We start from the raw sequence: 24,689 nt of genomic DNA, 5'->3' as shown, positions 1-24,689 counted from the left end.
GTAAACAAACACCTTTGTGTTGTTTGAGAAGACACAGATTCTGTGTAAGTTTAATTTTTATTAGGAAAAAAAAACTATAGTTCATTATACATGATAAAATATAATAACCACTAAATAAATTTTGAAATAAAATATAAAATACAGGGGAAGATGAAAAGCAAGACAAATGAATAAAATTTAATAGAAAAATAAGTACATGTATATTAAGCAATCACAGTAAACATAAATGGCTAAAACTAACTTACTAAAAGACATTGTTAGATGGGCCTCTTTTAAAAGCTAAATATGTATTGTCTAAAGGAGGAACAACTAAAACAAAATAACATAAAAAGAACTGAAAATAAAAGACTAGGTAGAGATTACATATTGCCATTACATATTAACCAAAATATGGTTAGATAGCAGTGTTATTCAGATAAAACAGAACCAAAGGTAAATTAGTGGGTACTAAGACACCAACCACTAGAAAGATTTGAATTAAGGTTATATGCACTTTACCAAACATCCTCAAAACTCTAAAGCAAAGCCATCAGAGTTACAGGAAAAAGTAGCATTTAACAACCCACTACAAGAGATTGATAACAACTTCCTTCCCAGAAACTGTAGCGTGAGTAGGCAGAAGTGTGGGGAGGACACACAAGATATGAACAAAATAAGAAATATACTTAACCCTACACCCAAATAAGAGCTGTGTACATTTTCTAGTCACACAGGAAACATTTATAGAAATTGCCCCTAGTCTTGCTAATCTCTATGAAAGTATACAGTACACTATAAACAGAACAGCATAGTTAATACTCTTGGACCATCACAAATTAAAGTAGATACCAAGAATAAAACAATACCAAGATCCGCCCCCTCATTCCTTTTATGATTGAAAACTAAAACCACACATCTAAATTACCAGTTGGCAGCAAAGTGGTTTTGTTCTGTGTGGTCTAGCTGCTATGGGACTAGGTTAATCTACATGGTATTTATCAGTTGTATCACAAGAAACAGGAAACTCAGATCTGTACAGCTTTACTATTTAGACATTGAACTAAATTCTAGCCCAAGAGGAGGGTGAAGTACCTGACTCCTAAAGAGGAAAGAGAAATCACAACCTTGTCCTATAGCTCAAGAAACTATGTTTGGAACATTCTCCAGACTGTGTCCTATTTAGACATATTATACTCAATATGTCTCACTAAGTCTGATTGTAGAAAGGAGTTGTTCAACTAGCTGGGTATCTTATAATTAATGGCATCCTGGGATCAAGAAAACACTATAGTTAACAATTTGTATGGTTTGTTCTTTCACAGAGCTAAGAATGTCTGAAAAACAACCGAGGAAGACTGCCATGCTTTGACTAGGAATGGCCCCTTTAGGCTCACATATTTGAATGTTAAGTATCAAAGAGTGGTACTACTTGACAGGGATTAGGAGGTGTGGCTTTACTGGAATAGATGTGGCCTTGCTGGAGAAAGTGTGTTACTATGGGTGGGCTTGGGGGTTTCAAAAGCCCAAACAAGTCCCAGTGTTCCCTTTATTTGCTGCCTGTGGATCTGGATGTAGAACTCTCAATTCCTTCTCCAGCACCATGTTGGCCTGTGTCCCACCATGCTAATAATGGACTAAACTTCTGAAATTGTAAGCCAGCCCCAATGAAATGTTTTCCTCTATACGAGTTGCTGTGGTCATAGTATTTCTTCACGGCAATAGAACAGTGACAGAGACAGCTAGGTATACACAGGAAAAACACAGCACCATGTGTCTCAGAGAAGAGGGCACTTGTCCGTGAAATTACTGCAAGCAGACCAAATCAGACGGATGGCTTCTTATTACAAAGATATTGCCCACCCAACACAATTTCAGTGCCAGCCATAGTTAGTCAAGTATTAAAAAAAAAAAAAGAAAGAAAGAAAGAAAAGAGAAAAAAGAAAACATAGCTGGAGGTGGAGGTTTACTTTAGTGGTTACATGTTTACCCAGCATGTACAAAGTCCTGAATATTCCATCCTTAGCAACACACACACACACACACACACACACACACACACACACACACACACACACAAAGGAAAAGATGGAGATGATAGGTAGACAGACAGACAGACAGACAGAATCCAAACTTTACAAAAGGGACGAATGTAGAATGACTATATAAATTACAGGCCTGCGAGTTCTGTGGACAAGCTGGGGTGGGTGATAAGTGGACAAGAAGACAAGAACCATCCAAAGCTCTACAGAATATGCACTGGGTAGTGAAGGTCTTGCTGTTTCTCACGTACTACATGGATAGAGTAGAGTGGCTCTTAGGAAGCAACCTCATCCACTCTTGGTCTCACTGGTCTTCAAGCCTCTCTCTGTACTTCCCTCTTCCCTATCATCCTCTTCAGAGAACAAAGGCTGAGCATAAGAACTGGAGGTTCCTCATCAACAGACTTTTGAGTCCCACCTGGTAAACATCACGGGCTCTAAGATATGGTGGGGGGGGGCGCTAGGCTGAAGTGGTAGAAATCTTAATGGAGCCACTGTCCACTTACATTGACAAGCTTCTATCATATGAACTTGGAAGTAGTGCTTACCACCGAGATGACAGTAGGTACCACCAGAGCTGGCCGCTAAGTGGGTCAGTGGGTTAGGGCTCAGCCAGTTCAAGCTTCATGCTAATTGGACCTTGGCCAGAGGGACCTCTGGTTAGGGAGCTTAGCTCCTGTGAGAAAGGATTCATTTCAGAAGGTTGTAAATTGTGTCAAGGCTGACACTCACAGAGAAGAGCAGAACACCTCTTCAGAGGTGCCTTAGGAAAATTCACCCCTGGAGGGAGTTCAGGAAGAAATAATGTAGGGGGAAGAGAGCTAAGAATAATGCAAATAAACAAATACATAACAAGGGTAGTCAACCCCATCCTCAGGGAGAATCTGGGGTTCCAGTGCTGTAGGACAAAGACTCCAGCTGCTCTCTCTGGAACAAAGTTATGACTAATTCCACGGGAAGTAGGATTCACCAGTGAAATTGCTGACTTGCTCTTTCACAGCTTCTCACCCCATTTGCATTTCCCCCTGGACCCATTTATTTCCCAAGTGTCTCCTATGCAGCACTCCCCAATTTGCACTCACTTCCCAGAAGTGCCTGCCTGGGAAAGAGCAAGCATCAGGAAGGCCCCTATACAACCATGAACTCTGGCACCACCTTAATTCTAGGAGGCCCTTCACTGTGAGATGCCCCAGGGGCAAAAAATAGGCAAACCCGCCATCCAAGAAAACGTACTCATACAGGATTCCAGACAAGAAGGCCTGGAAGGCTCTGCGGCACTCCAGAAGCCAGTCTGCCTACGGTGTCTAGTATGTGATGCTTCTGGATGAAGCAGTCAGTGACCTTGCCAAAAGAAAACAGACTGTGGAGTGTTGCAGATTAGCCACGAGTGAGGTTCTGACACCAGGGTGTGAGGTGACAATCGTGTATAGCCATGACCACTATTATAAACCCTTCTGCTCACAAAGTGCAGTGCACATGGCTGGAAGGATGGAGAACTCTCTCCACAGAGAGATCCCTGCCTGGGATGAAAACAGTCTTTGCTTTGCTGTACATTTAACATAGAAAGGCGAGAACTTGCCTTTGGGAGCCCATTAGTAGGACAAAGATGCATTACCAGTAGAGCTGTTGTTATTGCTGGGTAGTATGTATAGATGCTTTCAGTAAGAATGACTGATTCCACCGTAAAACGGATATTCTTTTTGCTTGCCACTCTGAAACCCTAACAGCTGCTTTGTGACTCTAGGAGGCAAGTCTGGCACCACTTCCCGAGGACATGTGTCCAGCATGTCTTGCTTTCTGTTTACTGACTTGGTCTTTCAGGGAAGGGACACTGGGAAGGGCTGCTGTGCCCATCGCTGAGGATGGGGACAATTCCAAAATGACCTTTTGAAGCAGCGCTGGCAACTTTTCCTTGGATTTAAATAAAGCAGTGACTGTTAGCCTAATTCAGCACCGAGGCATGGAGTGTAAGGGAGCAGTCTGCCCTGTGCGGATGTACCAGGGATGAATCAGAAGCCAGGGGTCACATTGCAGCACTGAGCCCTCCAGAAACCAGCTGTGCTCACAGATCAAAGCGGTGGCTCCCACCACTTGCTGGGAATGGATGCCTGTCCTGCATCAACCTTTTCGTTTTCAACTGTGTCTGAACAGAGACAGCTCTTTCAAGTAGCAGATCTTCTTACTGGTTGTACTTGATTGCATGGGTGAGCTGGTTTTCCTCCTTCTAAGATGCATTTGAAAACTAAATCTATTGAGCACTAACTTTTTAAACCCAGCACTTATTGTGTTAAATCGGGTGATTTGATTTGTTTTGTTTTGTTTTGTTTTTATTACATGACTGATTGATTTGGTATGGGTGTGTGCGCGCACGCCACGGAGCATGTCTGGAGGTCAGAGAACAACTTCTGGAGTCCTCCTCCTTCCACCAAATGAGTTCCTGGAACTAAACTTCAGTCATGAGGCTTGGAGGCAAGTGCCTTTACCCAGTGAGTCATGTTGTAGCCTCAAGGGGATCTAACAGTGAGCACAACAGAGTTCCTGGTGCCTGGAAACTCCTATTCTCATATTTGGGTATGTGCATGAGTGCATGTGTGTACACCCATGTTAGAAGATAAGTATTTGCAATAGCCAACCTAAATACTAACACTGGTGAAATAGCAGGTGCCATGAGCATTTTAATTTAACTTTCTTTCATCTATCTACCTGCTTATCACAAACACCTTTGAGCATCTTCCAAAAGTCAACAAATGTGCACCATGCTGAGACTCAGAGATGTAAAGGTTCTGGATCAGCCCTCAGCAACTCCCTGTCCAGCTCAGGGACTCTACTGTAAAGGAGGCAGCAGACAGAGGTGCCAGACGACAGTTTGACTCGGTAGCTCACCACAAACACAGATCAAATGCTTAGGGTGCTGCAATCTAAAAAGAGGTCTATGGCTGATATAAATATAAAGCCCCCCTGCATTGGGGATAAACACATCAAGACAAATAAAGGGATTATTACAACTTCATCTAGCCAGCCTAGCTTCTTCCTCTCTTTTCTGTTACCCATCTTCTTGGCTTTGGACATAATCTATGAAACACATTCTTCTCTTGGCTTCCACATTGCCAACCTGCCAAATCACTGGCCATCCCCCTTTAACCAACACTAAATGTTCGATCCTGCCTTTCCCAAGCCAATCCCACCCAAACCAGACTAACCCAGCTCAAGGGAATCAAATCCTTCAGCAAGTCCTGTCACTATAATTCCAAAATAAATCAAGTCACCCACCCTTTTCTCTCCACCCCTGTCCAGGTACACATCTGGACCCCCTCTCGCTAGCCACACATTAGTCCTGTTTCTCAGGATGCATGGCACCTTGGCAAGAATGACTTCTGAAAAACACGAATCACGTTTACATCTCTACCTAGCTCAGACTCTCCAGGGTTTTCCAACCACACTCAGAAATAAAAACAACAGCCTCCAGATTCTGGTATCCATGACAGTTCTTGTGGCCCCGAGTCACTCAACCCTGCTCTAGCTCTTGCTATGTTCTCTGCTGGGAGAGACCCTCTTGTGCCAGCTCCTCCTGTGTTTTGAGTATATTCACGTTATGCAGCATACCAGATCATATACTCAACAAGTCCCAGGCCCTTCTCTACCTCTGCAACAACACTTGGCGCACAGTTGGTGTAAAATAAAACACACACAAATGTATCAAACCTGGAAGAAATAGACCCTTATGAAATTATGAGTAGAAGGTAATTTATTTGTGTGTGTGTGTGTGTGCTAGAATATGTGTGCTTACACACATATGTATATGTGTGTAACCTTATATACCTCCCCGTTTTTTTGACTCAGGGTCTCTCACTAGCCTGGAGTTCACTAATTAGCCAGACTTGGTTACCAGTAAGCCCAGGGATGAACCTGTCTCCACCTCTCCAGTACAGGGAATACAAGTGAATATCATTGTGCCCTGCCTGCTGTTGGACATGGCTTCTGGTGATCAAATGCAGGTCTGGATGCTTGCACACCGAGCACTTTACTGACTGGACCATCTCCCCAGACCCAGAAGTTTATCTTCAGTTAAAGGTGGATAGGATTTCTCTAAGGTCCCAGAGATCCTAGAGTTCTATGCCACAGTTCTGTTATCCTTACAGGGACACATAAAAGGGTATCTTATTGAATATGGAATTATCTATTGTTTGTGGGTCCTGTGGTCGTGCTTATTTGCTGCAGGCCAACAAGACCCTGGAGGCAGAAAGGATGAGAGAACACAAAGGGTGCATGTCATCCTTTCTACACACTCCCTTCTGATGTCTAAAGGTCTAATTCAAAGGCTGCAGCCAACCTGATGCACATCCTTGATTACCCGGTTCCCATCTCCTCTCACACACCTACACCAGCAAGCAGCAAAGGTTAACATCATAGCCTCGAAAGGCGCTAAAGACAAGTACAGCATCTGCAACGTCCCCACATCTGCTGAGGGACAGAAATGACCTTCTTGTGCCACAGGTCAGCTGTGGTGCTGCTGTGAGTCTGAAAGCCAGCCTCAGCCAGTACACAGGAGAACACGCTCTGGGGGGACAAGGCTGGGGTCTGGTTCTGCTGCTTCTCCTGATCTTGCACACATTTCTTCAGTGTTCCCGGTCTCTCTTCCTTCAGTGTGAGATAAGGAGAACACAACCAAAGTCCCTTAGGGTGATGATAGAGCTAAATAAGGCAGCAAAATGCTTAGCACAGAGTAGGTGCTCAGTAAAGGTCTGGACGTTACTGTTACTGCTTCCAGCTCTGAGTAAAAGGAAGAGCTAGGGTCCGGGATGAGCTAGTTGCTGTGGTCTCAATCCAGCTTTAAATCTAATTTGAGCACTAGTGAGGAGTTAGGGTATAATGATTTGCTAATCAGTCACACCACTATGTATTTCCCTAGATTGATCTCTCTCTCTCTCTCTCTCTCTCTCTCCTCCACCTCCCCTCTCTTTATGGGAGGAGCTCTCTTCAGGTCTACCACAGGGATTTTCTTAAGATATATGATGTGGTTACACTTTATCAGGACCCAGGAAAGAAGAGATAAGAAAACCTCAGCATTTTTATGGTCATAAGAACAAAAAAAAGATATAATCTGCCTCAGGCTTGAGATTTGAATACAATGATCAAAAAAAAAAAATCTTAGCAATCTGAAGTGTGCACAAGTTCATATACTTTTGCCAAGTCTATTAATTAATGCTACCAGTTTGACAAAGAATATATTCAATGAGACAAACTTCCTTTAGTTTATATTTCTTTGGTGCGAGAAAAAAAAATCTAGTTTCCCAAATTACAATTATTGATACAATAATAAAATAAAATAATTCACCTTAAAAATCAAATCTAACTCAATTGACATTAAAACAAAAAAATCCAGGCCCTGTTACTGTGGCAATCGGCAGCATCAGAAAGGATGCCCTGGCAGACTAATTAATTGGTGCCAATACCCCTTATGCCCCAGGAAGCCCAGGGGCACTGATACCAGCAGGGGCTGACTTTCTCTCAGGCTCAGAAGCACATGTGGTTTGTCATTTCTTCAACTCGAGGTCATCTAGAGAGAGACAGAGTTTAAAAAAAAAAACCAATCTCAGGATGCCTTGGAACCTCATTAATTAGGCTCCCCCAGGTAGCAGTGCAGGGCGGGCGGCTGCCTGTCCCCAACCAGTGTTGGCATCTGGATGTGCACAGAAGGAACGGGGTGCCAGCCAGGACACGCCGCACCTCGCTCCAGGAGCCAGCTCCCACACTCATCCATTCTGCTGCTCTCTGCTGTAGCTCACACTTCATTAAATTCTACCGCATCACATCAACATGCAAAACAGCTATTTGAAGGGCATTCAAAACTCTATAATCAGGAAGGGAATAAAGCCTCTCCGAGAGAGGGGTGGGTGAGTGGAGGCCTCTCTTGTCTAGTCAGTGACATCCAGGTTCTTTAGTTCTAAACCATGTTTTTTAAGGCACACTGACAAAGGAGGATTGTTTCCGTCTGATGGGTGGGGCGTGGAGCTCTGTGCTCTCTGCTGACAGGCTGGGCACCATGCAGAAGCCTGCAAGATCTGTAGGATTCCTTCTGCCTTCTATTTTAATTTTAATTTGGAAGCGGTCAGGTCTGCAGCTTTACCAACTTTTCTATGACGCCATGGTTTCTACTTTGCATATATCTGTGGCACAGAAATGATCTTTTCTTTCTTTTTAATGTTTTAAATTCATTTATTTGGATCCAGTAAGATGGCCCAGAGCTGGAAAAAAATGATTTTCATGACGGGGCTGAGAGGCCGCCAGCAAGTTGTCCTCTAATATCCTCATGCACACTGTGACACGTGCATACCCAGCTACCCACAAAATAATAAACAAATAATATAAAAAAAGAAAGTTTAAAAGCATTCATTTAATCTGTAATCTACTGATACCACGTGCATAACCAGCCATCGAGTTTAGATTTATTATTTTTGTGATGTAAACATCTTTTGTTTTATTGGCATATAATAATCGTGGATAATACTGGTTTTCATAAAGACATTTTCATTCAAGTACCTAGGGAAATCATCTTGATGAGTGGCACTGTGCAGGTGGAAATGTCAACTTTGTGTGGCTGGCACTCTACAGAGGCTGCTTCTGGGCTTAGCGTGCACACGTGCACACATGTGCACACACCTTTAGTATGGAAAGAAGTGTAAACAGAGTCAGCACAGGTGTACCTGATGACTGGAGGTGTTCTGTCTCATGGCACTGTTGTTTCTCAGATGTGGACAGTCTTGTCCCCTAGGGCAAACTGTAATGCCTGGAGATGCTTCACTTGTCATGACTAGAGGCAAGACCACTGAGGCTTTTCACATCAAGTAGGTGGTGGCCAGGGAAACCCAACAGCCTCGAGGGGACCCAGGTCAGCCCCACTGAAGGCCAATGTCAAAGGCCCTGCAGAAAGGCCACCTTAACATTGGTAATTCCACAAAGAGAACAGCAGATAAGGCCTGGTAGTCACATTCAGTCGTTCACTTAGCAAATCCTAGGACTTCATAGATGTTCAGCCTAGCCCCCAAATCCAACTCAGCTCCACCGCTTATGTTTTCAATGACAAGATTCACAATTGTTTCCCATCACAGAACTGTGCACCCGCTGCCTGCCTTCCCATGCAGTGCACACCTGTGCACACCTCCAGAGGGCACATGCCAGCAGTCTTCGTAGACATGGTCACAGCACTCTCTCTAGGTATAGGTTAGGGCTACCACAGCCCTGCCACAGACAGTGACATCACCAAGGTCTCCCTCTCCCTCTGCAATGATTATGACTGAGAATTCTTTGGGCAGTAACTTCATTAGAGACCTCTGAGGCTTATCACTCAATGGCAGCTTTTATTACTATTATTATTATCATCATCACATCATCATCATCATTATTACTATTACTTATTTGTGGGGGTATGTGGTCATCATCATCATCATTATTATTATTTATTTGTGTGGGTGTGTGTGTGTGAAGGACAGATGTCAACCTTGGGTATTTTCCTCAGGAGCTGTCTACTTTGTTTTGTCTGTTGTTTTTCACAGGATCTCTCAATTGACATAAAGCTCTTTGAATAGGCTAGGCTGACTGGCCAGCGGGCTGCAGAGCTCCACCTGCCTCTTTTTTCATAGCCTTGGGATTATAGCAGACATTCCTATATATGGCTCTTTCACGTGAGTTCTGGGGATCAAACTCTGGTCCTCATGCTTAAATAATAAGCACTTTATATGGACTGAGGTATCTCCCCAGCCCCAGAAAAACAGTTTTAAAAGAGCAAACCTTGTTCCATTACTGTGCTTTCCATATGCAAGCATGCCCCCTTCAGTCATCAAGGGTGCCACGTAAGATAAACTACTAACCCTCCTGAGGAATGAGGAAACCAAAGTAAAGAAAGGCAGAGTAGCCTGCCCACCTCACACAGCTAAGAAGGGTCAAAGCTGGAATATAAATCTAGACACGCTGATATTAGAAAAGCTCCGCTCAACCTGTACCCTCTCCCACCAAGCTACAGCTGGGCTGGACACCCTAGATAGACAGAGAGGGCTGCTGAGAGGAGCCACAATCCCAAGGCCAAGTGAACTGTTTGTGTTTCCTTTTTCTATTACCCCAGTGCACCACCTATGGAGATTCAAACCCCTTGCGATCACTGACCTCTGAGGAGCTGACTGAAAAACATTGGATAGGTCCTGGGGGTGGGTGGCCCGAGCAGGACACCAAACCTACACCAAGCATGAGATCCTGTGGAGCAGTGGCCATACCCACTATCTATGTCTGAGGCACCAGTTGGGTCACAGTGCTAGCAGCAGAGAAATGGTGACCAGTCCTGGGAAAGGAGTATTGCAGTGCTCCTGTGAGACACAAGGGCTCTTGATAGGGGACCCAGAGATCTCCTGGCACTTCATAGCACTTCTAGGGAGCTGACACCAGGGCCTAATGAGAAGGTAAACCAATATTTGCAAAGCGCAATCCTCGAGGCTCCCAGCAGATGTAATCATATGCAGGGAGACTACTCCTGTCTCCAAGGCTAGGAAGCTGCAGTGAATCACAGGCGTGAGCCACGCACGGGCTGACCTCAGAGTGGCATCCCCTGAGACAGCAGGAGCAAAGACAGGAAGCACTCGGCTAAAGTGGTTTTCCCATTTTTCATAAGAAACTTTCAACTTCATAAAAAAGGGCCCCATTTTATTGACAATAAAAGCTAACCTTTATTTCCTTACTCCATGCCAGCAAAGTATACATTTCTTTTTCCTTTCCTCGCAGTAGTCCTGCAGAATAGAAACTGGCATTCTAACTTCATAGGTGGGGAGAAGCAGGCTCAAAGAGAAAGGTGGTGTAATTAGCCCAAGGCTGCATGCACACTAGCAAGTGTGAGTCAGAATTTTAACCTCCAAAACTCAATGAGTTCCCCTTGATGACATTTCATTTTTTCATATTGCTGTTGTGACATTGTGATGTCAGAGGAAGTATATATTTGGTCTTTGTCCCAAGCTCCTGGCAGATGCTTCAATCTGCAACTTGCATAGTGACAGGACACAGGTAACAAGGTGGGGGAACATCATCTCTTGTTACGTTTGGTTCTAGAGTTCAGTTTCTACATATTGAACATCTAGAACCGCAGAGTTTCAGGAATAGCATCCTTGTGTATGCCGAGGAGGTGGCTAAGACTCTGTACAGTTTGAACATAAGGGCTGATGCTCAGAAAGCACCAGACACAAGTAGAGGACTGGAATTTTCAGTTCCACTGGGCCAGGGCTAGAGACTGTACTAACCACCAAAGCCCAGTGTGTTGAATCAGTGCACAATGGCACCTCTACAGACACCCTGAGAGATAGAACTGAGGTAGTCTGGGAGGGTCAATGCAGTCACAGGCCAGGGGTACAGCCAGTTCTACAACACAGAAGCACCTGTGCTCAGGACCCCTGACTTCACTCTACACATTTCTACGTGTTTGTATGCTGCTCTGCCAAATCTTTTATGACACCATTAAGAGTTCAAGGCCAGCCTGGTCTACATGTCGAGTTCCAGAACAGCTAAAGCTAGACAAAGAAACCCTGTGAGAAACCGTGTGTGTGTGTGTGTGTGTGTGTGTGTGTGTGTGTGTTTGTGTGTGTGTGTGTGTGTGTGTGTGTGTGTGAGAGAGAGAGAGAGAGATAGAGAGAGAGAGAGAGAGAGAAGCAGAGAGGCAGAGAAGCAGAGAAGCAGAGAAGCAGAGAGACAGAGACAGAGACAGAGAAAGACAGAGAAACAGAGAACACAGCGAGTGAACATAAGCAAACTGTTTCCCTGGGCTCTGTGAATCATCACAGCAAACTTGGACATGTGAGGATCCCTAAGCCAAACAAAAGCATGAGTAACCTTGGGACCATTATCTGTGAGTGCTATCCAAAATGAAGGACACTTCTAAGAAACTAAACTTTAACTTGTGGGTCTACACTTATACTGGGCGTGAGGGTCAGAAACAGATTAAACGGTGCTTGGCAAGCATACATCAGGTGTGAGTACTGAATACGGAATAGTCTTCCTCTACCAGTTTCTGACAAGGACCCACAAACACAGCCATGTGTGCATATCCAGAAACACACACACACACACACACACACACACACACACACACACACACATGCACCCACAGAAAAATACACATACAGAGAGACACATGCACCCTTTTTATTTTTCAATTTAGATTCAATGACCTGGGCTGGAGAGATGGCTCAGCGGTTAAGAGCACTGACTCCTCTTCCAGAGTTCCTGAGTTCAATTCCCAGCAACCACACAGTGGCTCACAACTATCTGTAATAAGGTCTGGTGCCCTCTCCTGGCCTGCAGGCATAAAAGCAGGCAGAACAGTGCATATGTAATAAATAAATCTTAAAAATAAATAAATAGATAGATAGATAAATAAATAAATAAATAAAAGGTTAGATTCCATGACCTGTACACCAAGATCATGAAGGTAGGCTTGCATCCAAGATAGTGCTTTTACCCTTTGTAAGCTATCTGAGGTGCCGGGAATGCCGAAGTGCCAAGGATTATTCCTAGCACCGACAGACAGCTGCAGGCTAGGAGATGGCACGTGAACAAAGGTTTATGGATATCAGCACCAAGGAATTCTCCCCACCTGTCCACCCATTGTGGGCAACGCAGAAAGACACCATGGAGAGAGGAGGAGGAAGAGGAAATGAACTCTAAGTGTCACAGTCGTGTCGTGCTGAGGGAAGTCCCGAATCATTTTGCATTATCTCCAAAGCCTGTTATTTCCACGACATGAACACATTTCAAGTGATACTAGAGAGCTCTGGTAGCTGGCTTGGGGGTCGGGGGGGTGGGGGTGAGAGTCAGAGAATGCACAGTGGGTGGGGCTTGAGGCCCCGCCCAGTTTTCTCCCCCAATGACCACTTTCCGTATACAGTCCTAGTTTGCTTGGGGCTTCCCGTGGACAGGCTGTGCGGACAATGGCTACGCAGGCACTTCTCTTGCTCTGAGAAGCCACCTGCACTGGAAACCAGGCTCTCTTCTGTCTTGCTTTGAGACCTTGGACACAGCACCCAACCTCTTCAGCTCAGGCTTCCTCAACTCCGAAATGGGTGTAACATTCACACCCACTCCACAGGGCTGCTGAAAGGGTTGTGTTTTCAAAGATATGCAAAGCACTTGGCACGCTGCCCAGCACTTAGCACAATGGCACCCTTATTAACTCACTGAAAACAGCCAGGCTCATCACACGAGGTAAAGGCGGAAGAAGGAGGAAAGCGAAGCTGCGCAGTGCTTGTTTGTTCTGGAGATCAAACTCTTGTCTCAGGCAAGTTAGAGAAGCGCTCAACAGTGGACTTCCAACTCCATTCCAGGAACACTATTACAACTGAAGACTTACTGCCCTCATCTCTGAAAGTCGCACACTGAAATCCTGACGTGGTGTTGGAAGGCGGGGCCTTGGAGAGGCAATTATATCACAAAATGTAGACACCTCGAGGCTGGGATTTGTACCCTCATAAATGAGGCTCCAGGGAGCCCTTGTTCTCTTTCTGTCACGTGAGAATACACTAAGAAGCTAACTGGCAAGCACTAGAAGGCAGTCCTCACCAACATCTGAAGCTGGCATCCTCATGTCAGACTGCAACCTCTACACCTGGGAGGAACCGAACCCTCTTGTTTTTAAACACTGCAAACTACGATACTGTGGTATGGATACTGTGGTATGTTCGGCAGCCTGAACTGGCAAGGACCGTCATGAAAATACAGGAGTAATTCTGAGGAGAGCTTTAAAAAAAAGTCTGCTCTCCCTCCCCAACAAAGGCTTGCCACAGATCGGAGCTGCACCTCAAATTCTCTCTGGTCCCTGAGAAACATGGGTTTTTGTATTACTGGGACACACAGCTGAAGGATGGAGTGACACTTCTTTGCCTTGGTTTGCTGAGTTATGGTTATATTCCTATGTCTCTTGGTCAGCTGGTTGAGGGAAAAGCTCGGTGCAGCCTGGGCTTCGAGTGATGAGGTCAGAAAACCCAGAGCTCCAAACTAATTGTCTGCCTCTGCTCATAACAGGTGGCCACCACGGCATTGGCTCTCTTCCTAGGCTGAGTTCCAAGTTCAGCACTGAAAGCCAGAGGGTTCAGAGGCTACACACCAGCTACACCAACCCTCCTCTGCTGATGAGAGGGGGTCCCTTTCCCTGTGGAAGAAGTCTGCATGGCGGTGAGATCCTCATCCCTTTCTGGACCTTTCCATCAAAGACTGCCTGCAAGCTAGATTCCCAGTAACAGTTCTGATGGTTTACGACTGAGTGTCAGCCTTACCAGGGCTGGGGCTTGCCCCTGTGCTCCCTGCAGTATCAGAGCACACAGCAGCAAGACAGTCCTATGAATGACTGGGTGATGAGCCCAGGGCAGTCTGGAGTCCTCATGATCACCAAACACACATAGCAATATTCCAACAGCTGTCCACCGAGCGACAGGCTGAGGGGGACCTCCTTGACTCTACCACACTTTGCATGGTTTACCTGTAGCCTCAGATAGTGGCATCACTGCTGAGGGCCTGACAGTTCTCTTCAGAAAGTTGGGCCCTTTTTTTCTCTTTGAGGCATAAGAGGGTCATTTTCTACCGAACACTGAACAAGGTCAGCTCATGCTGAATGCATGCTTAGTCTGTGCTCACACTGCCAGAAGTGAACGTACCCGCATGGAAGTCCACATGCACATCACCTCCTCATGGCAGAGACAAAGAAATACAGAGCCGAATCCACCTGTCCTCAGAACCCTTTGTAGAGTACTTTATAGAAGCCCTTCTCTTCCTTGGTCTAGCTCAAAACAGTGCCCTCCAAAGCTTGGATTCTCTGCCTACTTCATTAGAAGAGTCGTAAATCACACCTACAGTTGGCACACAGCTTTTATCTTCATGTAGATATCATAGACACGCATTATCAAGGCTCAGCTATTTCAACCACCCAAACACATTTACTTCTTTTGTTTCATGACTATGCATCACAGCATGGTAGTACTAAAAGGGGTGAGGGAAGTCCAAATATGGGAGCAAGGAAGGAGAAATGCCTGTCATTTACAAACTCACACTCAACATGATAATTGCTTCTTTTGTTCCAGTGTAATGCTGACTCTGCTATGGAAACAGCAGCAGAGGGGCATCCAGATCCTGTCCATCACAAGGGGTCATGGTGAAATAAGACTAGAAAACACCATCCTGGACTCGCAGCCTGTGACAGCCGTGGGAGTCATCTGGTCTAACTGCTGGTAAAGATAAGAAAACAGCCACCTAGAGAGATGAAATGGCTTCTTGTCTAAGGTCAGAGAGCTGCTTAGCAGTGCCATGTGACTTTTATCTGTCCTCATTCCCACCTGTATTGAGTGGCATACACAGTTTACTGCTGCTGGAGTCAAGGAATTTCTCACAGCCAGGATTTTAAGATACTTGGGGGAAAAAATGAGTTCTTAAGCACACTTTAAAAGGTGGGGTGGGTCTTGAAAGGACAAGCAGAATAGCAGGTTTCACCTACATCCTCGGAGCGGCATCCCATGCCAGTCACACTGCGCCACCTGTGGCTCCAGCCCTCCCATGTGTGTGCAAATCTGGGAGGTCTTCCCTGTGAGCGTCTTTCAGGGGGAGATAATGGCAGGTTGCAGGAGGAGTGAGAGCTTCCTCACGCCACTCTCCTTTCCTCCTGGCTACTTGCGGAGGCACCAATGTGCACAATGGTTTCCATTAGTCCCATCTACCGAGGCATGCTACAGGCTTTCTCTCCTGTTTGCTCTGACAGGAAGGAGCCTGTGAGCGAGAGGACTGAGCTCCTACCAGGTCCTCTGTGTGCAGAGGCAGCAGCCCCGGACCAGTGTACCCACCACAGCCTTGGACTGAAGCAGACACAAGGCCACCCAGCTGGGAGCCCGGGGTCATTGGCTGCCCATGCATCTACCAGGTGCAGGAGTCCACTTACCGCAGTGCGACTGGAAGACCTGCGGCTTGACGACCTGATTGCAGGCACTGCACACCACCAGATAGAAGTCATCATGTGCTGGATAGTGGCCAAATAGGTGCATATCTGTGGGGGGAACAAAAGCAAGTAAGTCTCGGAGGGGATACAGTTTCGTCTTGGAATTTCTTCGAAGGAAAGATTTTTAAAAGACACACATAGGAAGTCAATCATCTTGACTACAGGGAGCACAGCTTGTCACCACATTGCTACCCAACTTGCAGGGAAGCAAAGGCCTTCAGGAATCTCTGTTTCACTCCTGGAAGCCAACTACAACAATTACCAACCTGGTCAGCAGGGATGGGGCTCCGGAGTCACAAACGGGGGGAATGACAGAGATAAAGCCACAGGTCTACCTTTATTTCAGGACTGTGGGTGGGGTTCCCCCAGATGAGCAGAGAAGGAAGAACAGGGCTGGGGTGCAAAGAGAAATCACCATGGCCCGAGCTAAGAGGCACACCATGGGTGAAGGGACCTTCTGAATGAGCAGTCTGTTCACCACCATCAGTATTTGAGTCTGCTACTGTTCATCTGGTAAATAATTACTGAGTACCTGATTGATGACGCCAGGTACTGTGTTAGGAGCCAGGGGAAGAAGAATGAGCTTGCTGCCCCCCGCAGCTTATGGAGGCAGAAAGGTGGGGCATGAATCAGATAGCCATATGGGGTGTCATTGGTGTGATGGTGACAATGATTGGAAGAATAAGTCGTCCTAAGAAAGCTTGGGAGGTAAGCTTAGCTTAGTCTGAGGAGGCAGGGGGGTCAGCTGGAGCTTTAACTCGAAGGATTGGAGAAAGCCCTCTAGTAAATAGGGGGTGGTTCAAAAATCTAAGCCAAGGAGGGAGGTTCTGTAGCTCGGAGGCAGCTCTTGTTCTTTTGGTTGGGATAGAACAAGGAGGTTGTTAGGAGTGAAGCTGGCAAGGGGCCAGAAGCTATAGCTGTGCAGACCAAGGTAAGGATGTCCACCTTGATACTAACAACCAAAGGAAGCTCCTGCATGTTTTGAAGCAGAGACGTAAAGCAATCAGACAGCTACTGTGAAAACCAAATTGGCGATGGGGCATTCACCTGAGACACTAACGGCTTTGTCCACCCATGACTTGTACAGGAGTGCACACACCAGTGTTTTCATAATAGGCAGTAAGTAGAAAACCCAAGTGTTCATCAACAGATGAATGGATAAACAAAAGACAGAATACTGCCCATCTACAAACAGGAATGAGGTGTGTTATACTGCCCATCTACAAACAGGAAAGAGGTGTGCTATATGCCCACAACATGGGCAAACCCTGATAACACCAAAGGAAAAGGAAGCAGAAGCAAGCTGTCATGCTCTGTAGGCTTCCATTTAGGTAAAAAGTCCAGAGCAGGCAAATCTACACAGACAAGTAAGTAAGTGCTTGCCTTGGGCTTGTGGGAGGTGATGGCCGTAGGGCAGAGGTCTTATTGGTGACAACGGAAATTCCCTAAGATTGCTAATGGTAACACTTGCAAGACACTGAAGCCGTGGACTTACACACTTTAAATGGGGGGTAGGTACGGTATTCAAATTACATCTCCATAAAGCTGTCAAGCAAATAAAGGCCAGTTCAAGAAAACCTGTGGTCGCATCTCATGTGCCATTCAGATGTAGGAGGGCCCAGGAGGAGTCCACCACCTAACTCTTTACTGACTGACCACAGGTAAGTCACTTGGGCCTTGGCAATATAAGCATGAACATGCCTCTCCTATGCCTCTCTCACCCGGCAGCCTATTTACCAGATTCATCCCATGTCTTTACTGAACAGCTCCCTCAAACATGTGAGAGCTTCCCCAAATTCTAGCTCAGTCCAGAAGGATGAGCTGAGCTCCTTGGACTATGGGCAGCTAGCCACCCAACAGATAAGCAACCTAAGGACTGCCTTTCAGCAAGCCACACTACATTGCCTTTCCCAGGCTAGGGAACAAAACTCTTCAGTTCCATGGAGGAGGCCAGGAGACTCAGTCCCACAGCAGGGATGGGAGATCCCAGCTGAAGTGAGTCTCTAACTAGGGAGTGCTTCGAGGGGGCATTGTAGTTGTTACTCACCCCGCCCCCGGGACTGGTCTCTGCACCTCCACTTCTGTCTAAGATGTCTGTACATACCTCTGCCAGGTTCCTCAGAGGAGCATTATTAGTCAGAGCCTAAGAGGAAGGCCCAGAGGAGGAGAGTCTGGGAGAGAGGGAGCCTGTGATGGGCCCAAGGGGCAGGCCTGAGTCTGGGCTACAGGTTCCCTGTGGCCAATGGGCCCTTCAGTTCAGGGGTACATCACCTTCTGAGTACTAACTGCCAACACTATTCTTACTTTGCTTTTATTTTCAGGTTGCTTATTTTTATACTGTGTGTATAATATATAGATTATATATAGTACATATATATGTGTGTGTATGTATGTGTGTGTATATTTGCGTGTGTATGTGTGTGTGTGTGTGTATGTGTGTGTGTGTGTGTGTTCGTGTACATATGTCTGCAGTTATGTAGAGGTCAGGACTCAACCTAACTTCGGTGTCATTTTTCAGGAATTTTCCATTCCCTTTTTTTTTGAGACAGTCTCTCTGGAGTTTAGGTTGGCCATGGAGGTTAGGTTGGCTACCCAGCAAGTCCTAGAGACTTGTCTGTCTCCACCTTCCCAGTGTTGAATTACAAACACTCTCCACAATGTTTGGCTATTTTCTGTGGGTTCTTGAAATGGAACTTAGAGTCAAGCGCTTTTGTGGCAAGCGTTTTACTCTCTGAACAATCTTTGCATCTCTGTAGAAAGATTTTTTAAAAATTATTGGTGGCTGGGTAGTGGTGATGCACATCTTAAATCTCAGCACACAGGAGGATGGGGCGTTGGATCTTTGAGTTTAAGGCCAGCCTGGTCTACGGAGTGATCTCCAAGACAGCCAGGGCTACACAGAGAAATCCTGTCTTGAAAACCAAAAACAAGTTATTGGTAATCTTTACTAGCATATTGCATCTTTTTTCAATGACATTTCCTACCTGGTGCATGCTTGTAAAGGTTAGCAGACTAAGTTATAGAGGAATAAAAGGATTTTATTAATCAAAACATACAAAAAATATCTAAAGCTGATCTGGACTAAGCATTACCAAAAATGTCTCAAATGCCTCTTGAGCTAGCAGCTGTGGAGGTGCTGGGACGCCACAACCAGACTATGCAAGGTATGAGGTGTGTGTCCCTGAAAGTCTGGTGTCACACCTCATGATCAATAGTCAATGCTCCATTCTTCAATATTCTCAGAGAACTGCACATCCCACGTCCATCGCCTCACTCCTACACACACACACACACACACACACACACACATACACACACACACACACACACCAGCTGGGTCACAACCGACAGTGATGATTAGGCTGGTTCCAGGTTATGGTCTCCTTTGTGTGTGCCCCCTTGCCCCCAGGCCCTTCATCAATAGGGAACTGCTCTGCTTTGAGCATGTCTCCTGTGAAGAGGGGAAGGACCTACTTGTCTACTTGCTTATGTCTCAGTAAAGTCAACCTTAGGGCTCCTCTGCAGGCTGCGCAGGATCTGGGATGCAGGAGACCTCCTAGCAGATGCAGAATAAGGTACTTGGATTCTAGAACACACACACACACACACACACACTCTCTCTCTCTCATACACACACATATACACACACTCATACACACACTCTCATACACACTTACTTCACATAGCAAGCTGGTGTTCATGGTAAATGTGCTGTTTGATTAAAGTAATCAGGGTCAAGGATGAAGGAGAGAAGACAGGATAGAAAAGTAATGTGCTGTGTGCAGGGCACAATGCTAGCTACTCACTATTCTCTCTCAATTCATCCCCTAAGCAAAACATTGAGTGAAAACCAAACCAAACCAAACCAAACCAAATCAAACCAGTGTTGTGCTGATGTGGGCTTGTACCAGTGTTTGAGAATATGTATGTCTGCATAGCTCCATGTTCAGAGTTGTTACTGAGGTAGTTTGAAATCAGCCCCAAAGGAATGTTTACACCACGAAAACAGGCAAACAGTATGATCCAGACTTTTGCTTTTGGAGGGCCTGTTGTCAAACATTTACCACCTCAATACTGAATGTGGACAGGCAAAAGGTAAAAGGTGAAATTCTCTATGTTCCACACCTAACAGTAGCCACTAAGTACACGCTAATACATACCCTTTGGAGTCTGTGATTTGTAAATATTATCTGTTACTCTTTATCATTAACCTGTGAGGTCAACACTTCACTTTCCAAGCAAATGACTAAAGGGGAAAAGCAACCCGCCAGAGTTCCTAAGGCAGGATGAGATTACAGGCCACTGACTCCAAAGGCAATGTTTTTTTCCTTAGCAAAATGCTGCATCTTTAATAACAGAGCAAGGTCCCATTTTACAGAAGAGGAAATCAATTTGGAAGGCTCTACTGTTTGAATACGGTTTTTCCTAAGACTGACATGAAATCCTGTTGCTTTTGTGGCAGTGTTGGGGTGAGCGGTGCCTTCACCAGGTCAGAGTGAAGACTCTGTTTCTCATCTGGCAAAGCAGTCCGTTCCTCATGCTCTCCCTCCTCCACGGACAGTTTCTGCCCTTCTACATTCTACTGACACAATACGAGGCCCTCACCAGTCCTCGCCCAGGGTCTGCGGCCTTTAGAACAGTAAGCCAAATGAAGCTTTCCTTATAAACTGCCCAGCTTCCGGCATTCTATTGCATTCACAGAAATGGCCTGAGACAGAAGGCCTGTCTGAGCCACCAGCAGGCTCCGAAGACTACAATACGTGGGCAGTGTACACACAGTGGATTCTGTGGATCTGGAGTTGATTCGCATCCTGGGTGGGACAGCACACTTCAGCATGCTTCCCATTCTGGTGAGCAACTAAAAATGTGTGAACTATTTACTTCTGCAATTTTCCAGTTAGTGTTTCTGGACTGTCGTTGACCATAGGTAACAGGAAACCATGAAATGCAAAACAATGGATAAGACGAGGGGTAGTGTATTTATGAAACGGAAATCATCCCTGATCGCATTCCGTACTCTCCGTCTTTCTACGGAGAGCAGGTAGATTAAAAAAAAAAAAACCACACACACACACACACACACACAAACTAGCCCTTCTCAGCATCAAACTGTATTCGGCATACCACACTGGGATATTGACAAACTTCTGTGAACTAATATAAGTTTATGTTCATGGCCTTAATTATTATCCCAAGAATTTCTTGGGCCAGATGGGCACCTTCATCACTTCCTGCCTGACTCTCAGACTCTCATCTGAACTTCCTCCATCCCAGATAGCAGAGGGAGGGGCAGGGCCAGAGCAATAGATGCAAAGTTTGGGGCAATAAAATAATTTCTATGAAGCTGAAGGGATGACTCTGATTTCCCTGAGCAACCAATAAACTGCTCTGAAAATCGATAGTAAGAAAGAAATCGGCAGAATGGGGTTAGTGTCTTGTTCAAGATAAATAGCTTTCTGAGGACAATTCTTTTGCTAGGTAAAGTTGTGTGCGTGTAAACCAGTTTATGGCCAATATTCTCTGGTTGAAAATTGGCTGCATTCGGTGAAGGGGCAGGAGACATCTCCAGTTCACTATCTGTACAGCACTTGTTGCGGAGATGGGAAGATGGCTGGTTTTGTGCGTATGAGATCAGAATAGATGCTGCACACTTTTGAATTTGCCCCTGGACACCTTCCAAAACTTGGGACTTTGACATTAAGAAGCAACAACAACTGGAGAAGGCTCAAAAGATGAAACTCAGCAAGGATGGAGGAAGGGCGGGATTCCTCCTCTGCAGTGGGGATCCCATTTGAAGTCCAGGGTAGACAGGGAAGCTGGCAGGAGCAGAATGCTTTGAAGGCAGCTGAAGAGCTGACGGGCAAGCGATGCTACCTGTGCTCAGGAGGGAAAAATCCCTCAGTGGAGAAAAGACAACAATGAAACAGACAACCTTGCAGTTGCGCTCCGTGGAAGAAATATTAAGTCCCTAGGAAATAGCCTTCAGTTTCCCCAAGGCTTTCCAGGGTTGTGAAAGCTTTCTAGCACAAAAGGAATTACAAAATGTCAAGATGGCACATGTTACACACATACACACACACACACACACACACACACACACACACACACAAAGGCATACACACGTATATACTATAGCATATTAATTGAAAACAGTTTTACAACATTTAAATGTTTCCCTTTTAAATTTTACTCTAAAAAATTATTGTTATGAAAATAAATGTTAATTTCAACCCATTAAGCTTCTTCAGAAGGTAAGTGTGAGCCAATCATAAAATGTTTACTTCTTACTCTGGGCAGAAACCCCAGATCAACAAAGATACAAACTTGTCCTTGGAGACAGTCACTTAAGGTGTATGGAGGCCCAAGAGCTATACTAAACCCCCGAAGTCTTCCTCGGACTTTAAAAACATAGTGTCAGGTGGCTGCACCCTGGAGCTGGCACCCCAAGTTCAAGTTCTGGCTCTGCCCTTTGGCACGATCATGCCTTCAAAGCTGTGTTTCTGCCTCTGGAATAGAATGGTGCATTTGTGAAAGAGCTGGCACACGGTGGAGATTTCTATGGTCCTCTTGTCTCTTAGAGCTCACCTGACCCCTTCCCGGGAAAACGTCCTCTCTTTACTCCGGCATAGCCTCACTCAGCAGTGAGAAGATGACTTCCTGGCTTATGGCTCTGATTCTCACCCTGGTGAGGTCTTCGGGAAGACAAGATCTGTGATGCACAGCTCTTACAATCTTCAAGGGCCAAACAGCCTGGCACACAGTAGCTGCTTAATCAATGCTAATACATCAACCAGGCTGGAGTTCCCAAGAAGATGATTTATCTCTCATCCTCCTTCATCTTCTCTCTCAAAGGGGACGTAGCAAATGATAATAAATTGCCCTAATAACCATGTTGTTATCTACATTACAAGGTCAATAATTTTATCAATTCATTCATTCTGTGGGCCACATTAGTGAAGAAGTGTGTTGTGCCCATGCAAAATGTGCAAATAGCAGGGCCCTTCGAAAATGGACAGTTACTGCAGCTTCCTGCTCTCAGCCCTGGCAGGGACCCCTTGGATCTGGCATCAGGGAGTAGACTTGGTGTTCCATTTTTTTTATATCCTGATTCAAACTGCTCTTTACTTCAAGACCATGTGTGATCCAAGCCATGGACTATCTAGACTTTTCCAATCCTTCCTGTCATAGCTCTAACCTGGATGATCCCCAGCCAGCACATAGTCAAGGTTCAGTTCAGGGTACATTGTGTTAGCCTGAGCAGAGCCTGGCAGAGAATATGACTGGCCAGCTGGGCAGCAATGACCTTGGTAGCTAGGAGATTAATTTTGTAAAGGGTTCCCCCTTGCCTATACCTCACAAATCTGACAATAAAAAATGTTCTGGGTGTAAAACTAGCCCTGGCTCCTGCAAGGACTTACAGAGCCACCAGGCTTCCCCCTTGTCCACTCATACACACCTTTATCCATCAGCCTAGCCAGGTTACACTGATAACTCTGGGCCTGATTATCTTTGCACTAGCCTTCAGAACAGAGGAGGCACATGCAAATGCTATGGCACGTTTCTGGGGTGCGCTGGCCAAGGTTTCTCTTATGGCAGGACTGCTTGAGCTTAGAGGTCAACTATATAGATAGACAGCCCTATTTCCCTGCCCTTATCCAGTTGGTCTCAGAGTCCATGATTTGTGTGAAGGCCAAGGACAGGTAGGCACAGCATGTTCGGCCCAGGGCCTGCCTGTTGATGGAAGCTGCATAGTTCAGTGTAACTTAATCAGAGGAGAAAGAAGTTTATGGGATGAGAGCTTAGTCCCTTCTGTCTGGGTTTCTTGCTGAGGTTACTTTAAGAACTGGGTAATGAGGTCTATGAATACTTTCTCATCACCAGGTCCCATCCCCTTTCTTCTTTCGGCTCTATTTAAATGTTCATGCTTATATTGTCTTTAAGGATGACAGTTGGGAGAATTTTTTTTCTCAACTCTTGTTCTATAGGCCTTATTTGTGTGTGTGTGTATGTGTGTGTGTGTGTGTGTGTGTGTGTCTGTATGTACTCCTTACTCCAATCCCTAATGTTCAGAAAACTTTAGGAGCTTGTTTGTATGAGGCCAGTTTCCCACAGATTCTGGGGTGATTTCTACCACCTCCATGTGGGGTGTTTCCCGAGTTCTGGCTAGGTCTTCTGACACAATCTGTGATGTCTCCCCTGTTCCTACTACCCTTCAACTGCACCCTGAAACGACCTTTGTGAATTTGACGGGTGAACCATATTCAAGGAACAGGGCAGTAGGTTTGGGAGCCAGGAAATAATGATTCCCATGTTTTCCCTTACCAAACTGGTTATGACCTGCTGTGGTTTCAACGTACCACCCCAAAATACTCATGCTCAAAACACAATCCTAGTACAACATTGTGGATCCCTTAGAGGTGAGTGGGTTACCAGAGCAGAGAGCAAACACTGTTAGCACAGCGGTGTGATAGTTATTGCTGGAGTCAGTTCCTGACAAAGGAATATGTTCTGACTCTTCCTCCTCGTCCTCCTCCTCCTGCTCCTCCTCCTCGTCCTGCTCCTCCTCCTCGTCCTGCTCCTCCTCCTGCTCCTCCTCCTTGTCCTGCTCCTCATCCTCCCGTTCCTCCTCCTCCTCCTCCTCCTTCTCCTCCTCCTCCTCCTCC

General features: G+C 45.7%; 1 protein-coding gene across 9 annotated transcripts in view; it reads right to left on the bottom strand.

The window, feature by feature from the left end:
* Atxn7l1 (ataxin 7 like 1) overlaps positions 1 to 24,689 on the bottom strand; it is a 226,933-nt gene that overhangs the window by 138,435 nt on the left and 63,809 nt on the right. For all 9 annotated transcript variants that reach the window (XM_031355676.1, XM_031355678.1, XM_031355691.1 and 6 more), the window contains one exon: positions 15,970 to 16,074. In XM_031355676.1, the coding sequence (XP_031211536.1) occupies positions 15,970 to 16,074 (105 nt within the window). Of the gene's footprint in view, positions 1 to 15,969; positions 16,075 to 24,689 lie in introns of those variants that run through there.

The sequence above is a fragment of the Mastomys coucha genome, unplaced genomic scaffold, assembly GCF_008632895.1.
Source record: "Mastomys coucha isolate ucsf_1 unplaced genomic scaffold, UCSF_Mcou_1 pScaffold6, whole genome shotgun sequence".
NCBI lineage: Eukaryota > Metazoa > Chordata > Mammalia > Rodentia > Muridae > Mastomys > Mastomys coucha.
This window is presented reverse-complemented; position numbering and strand designations above follow the sequence as displayed.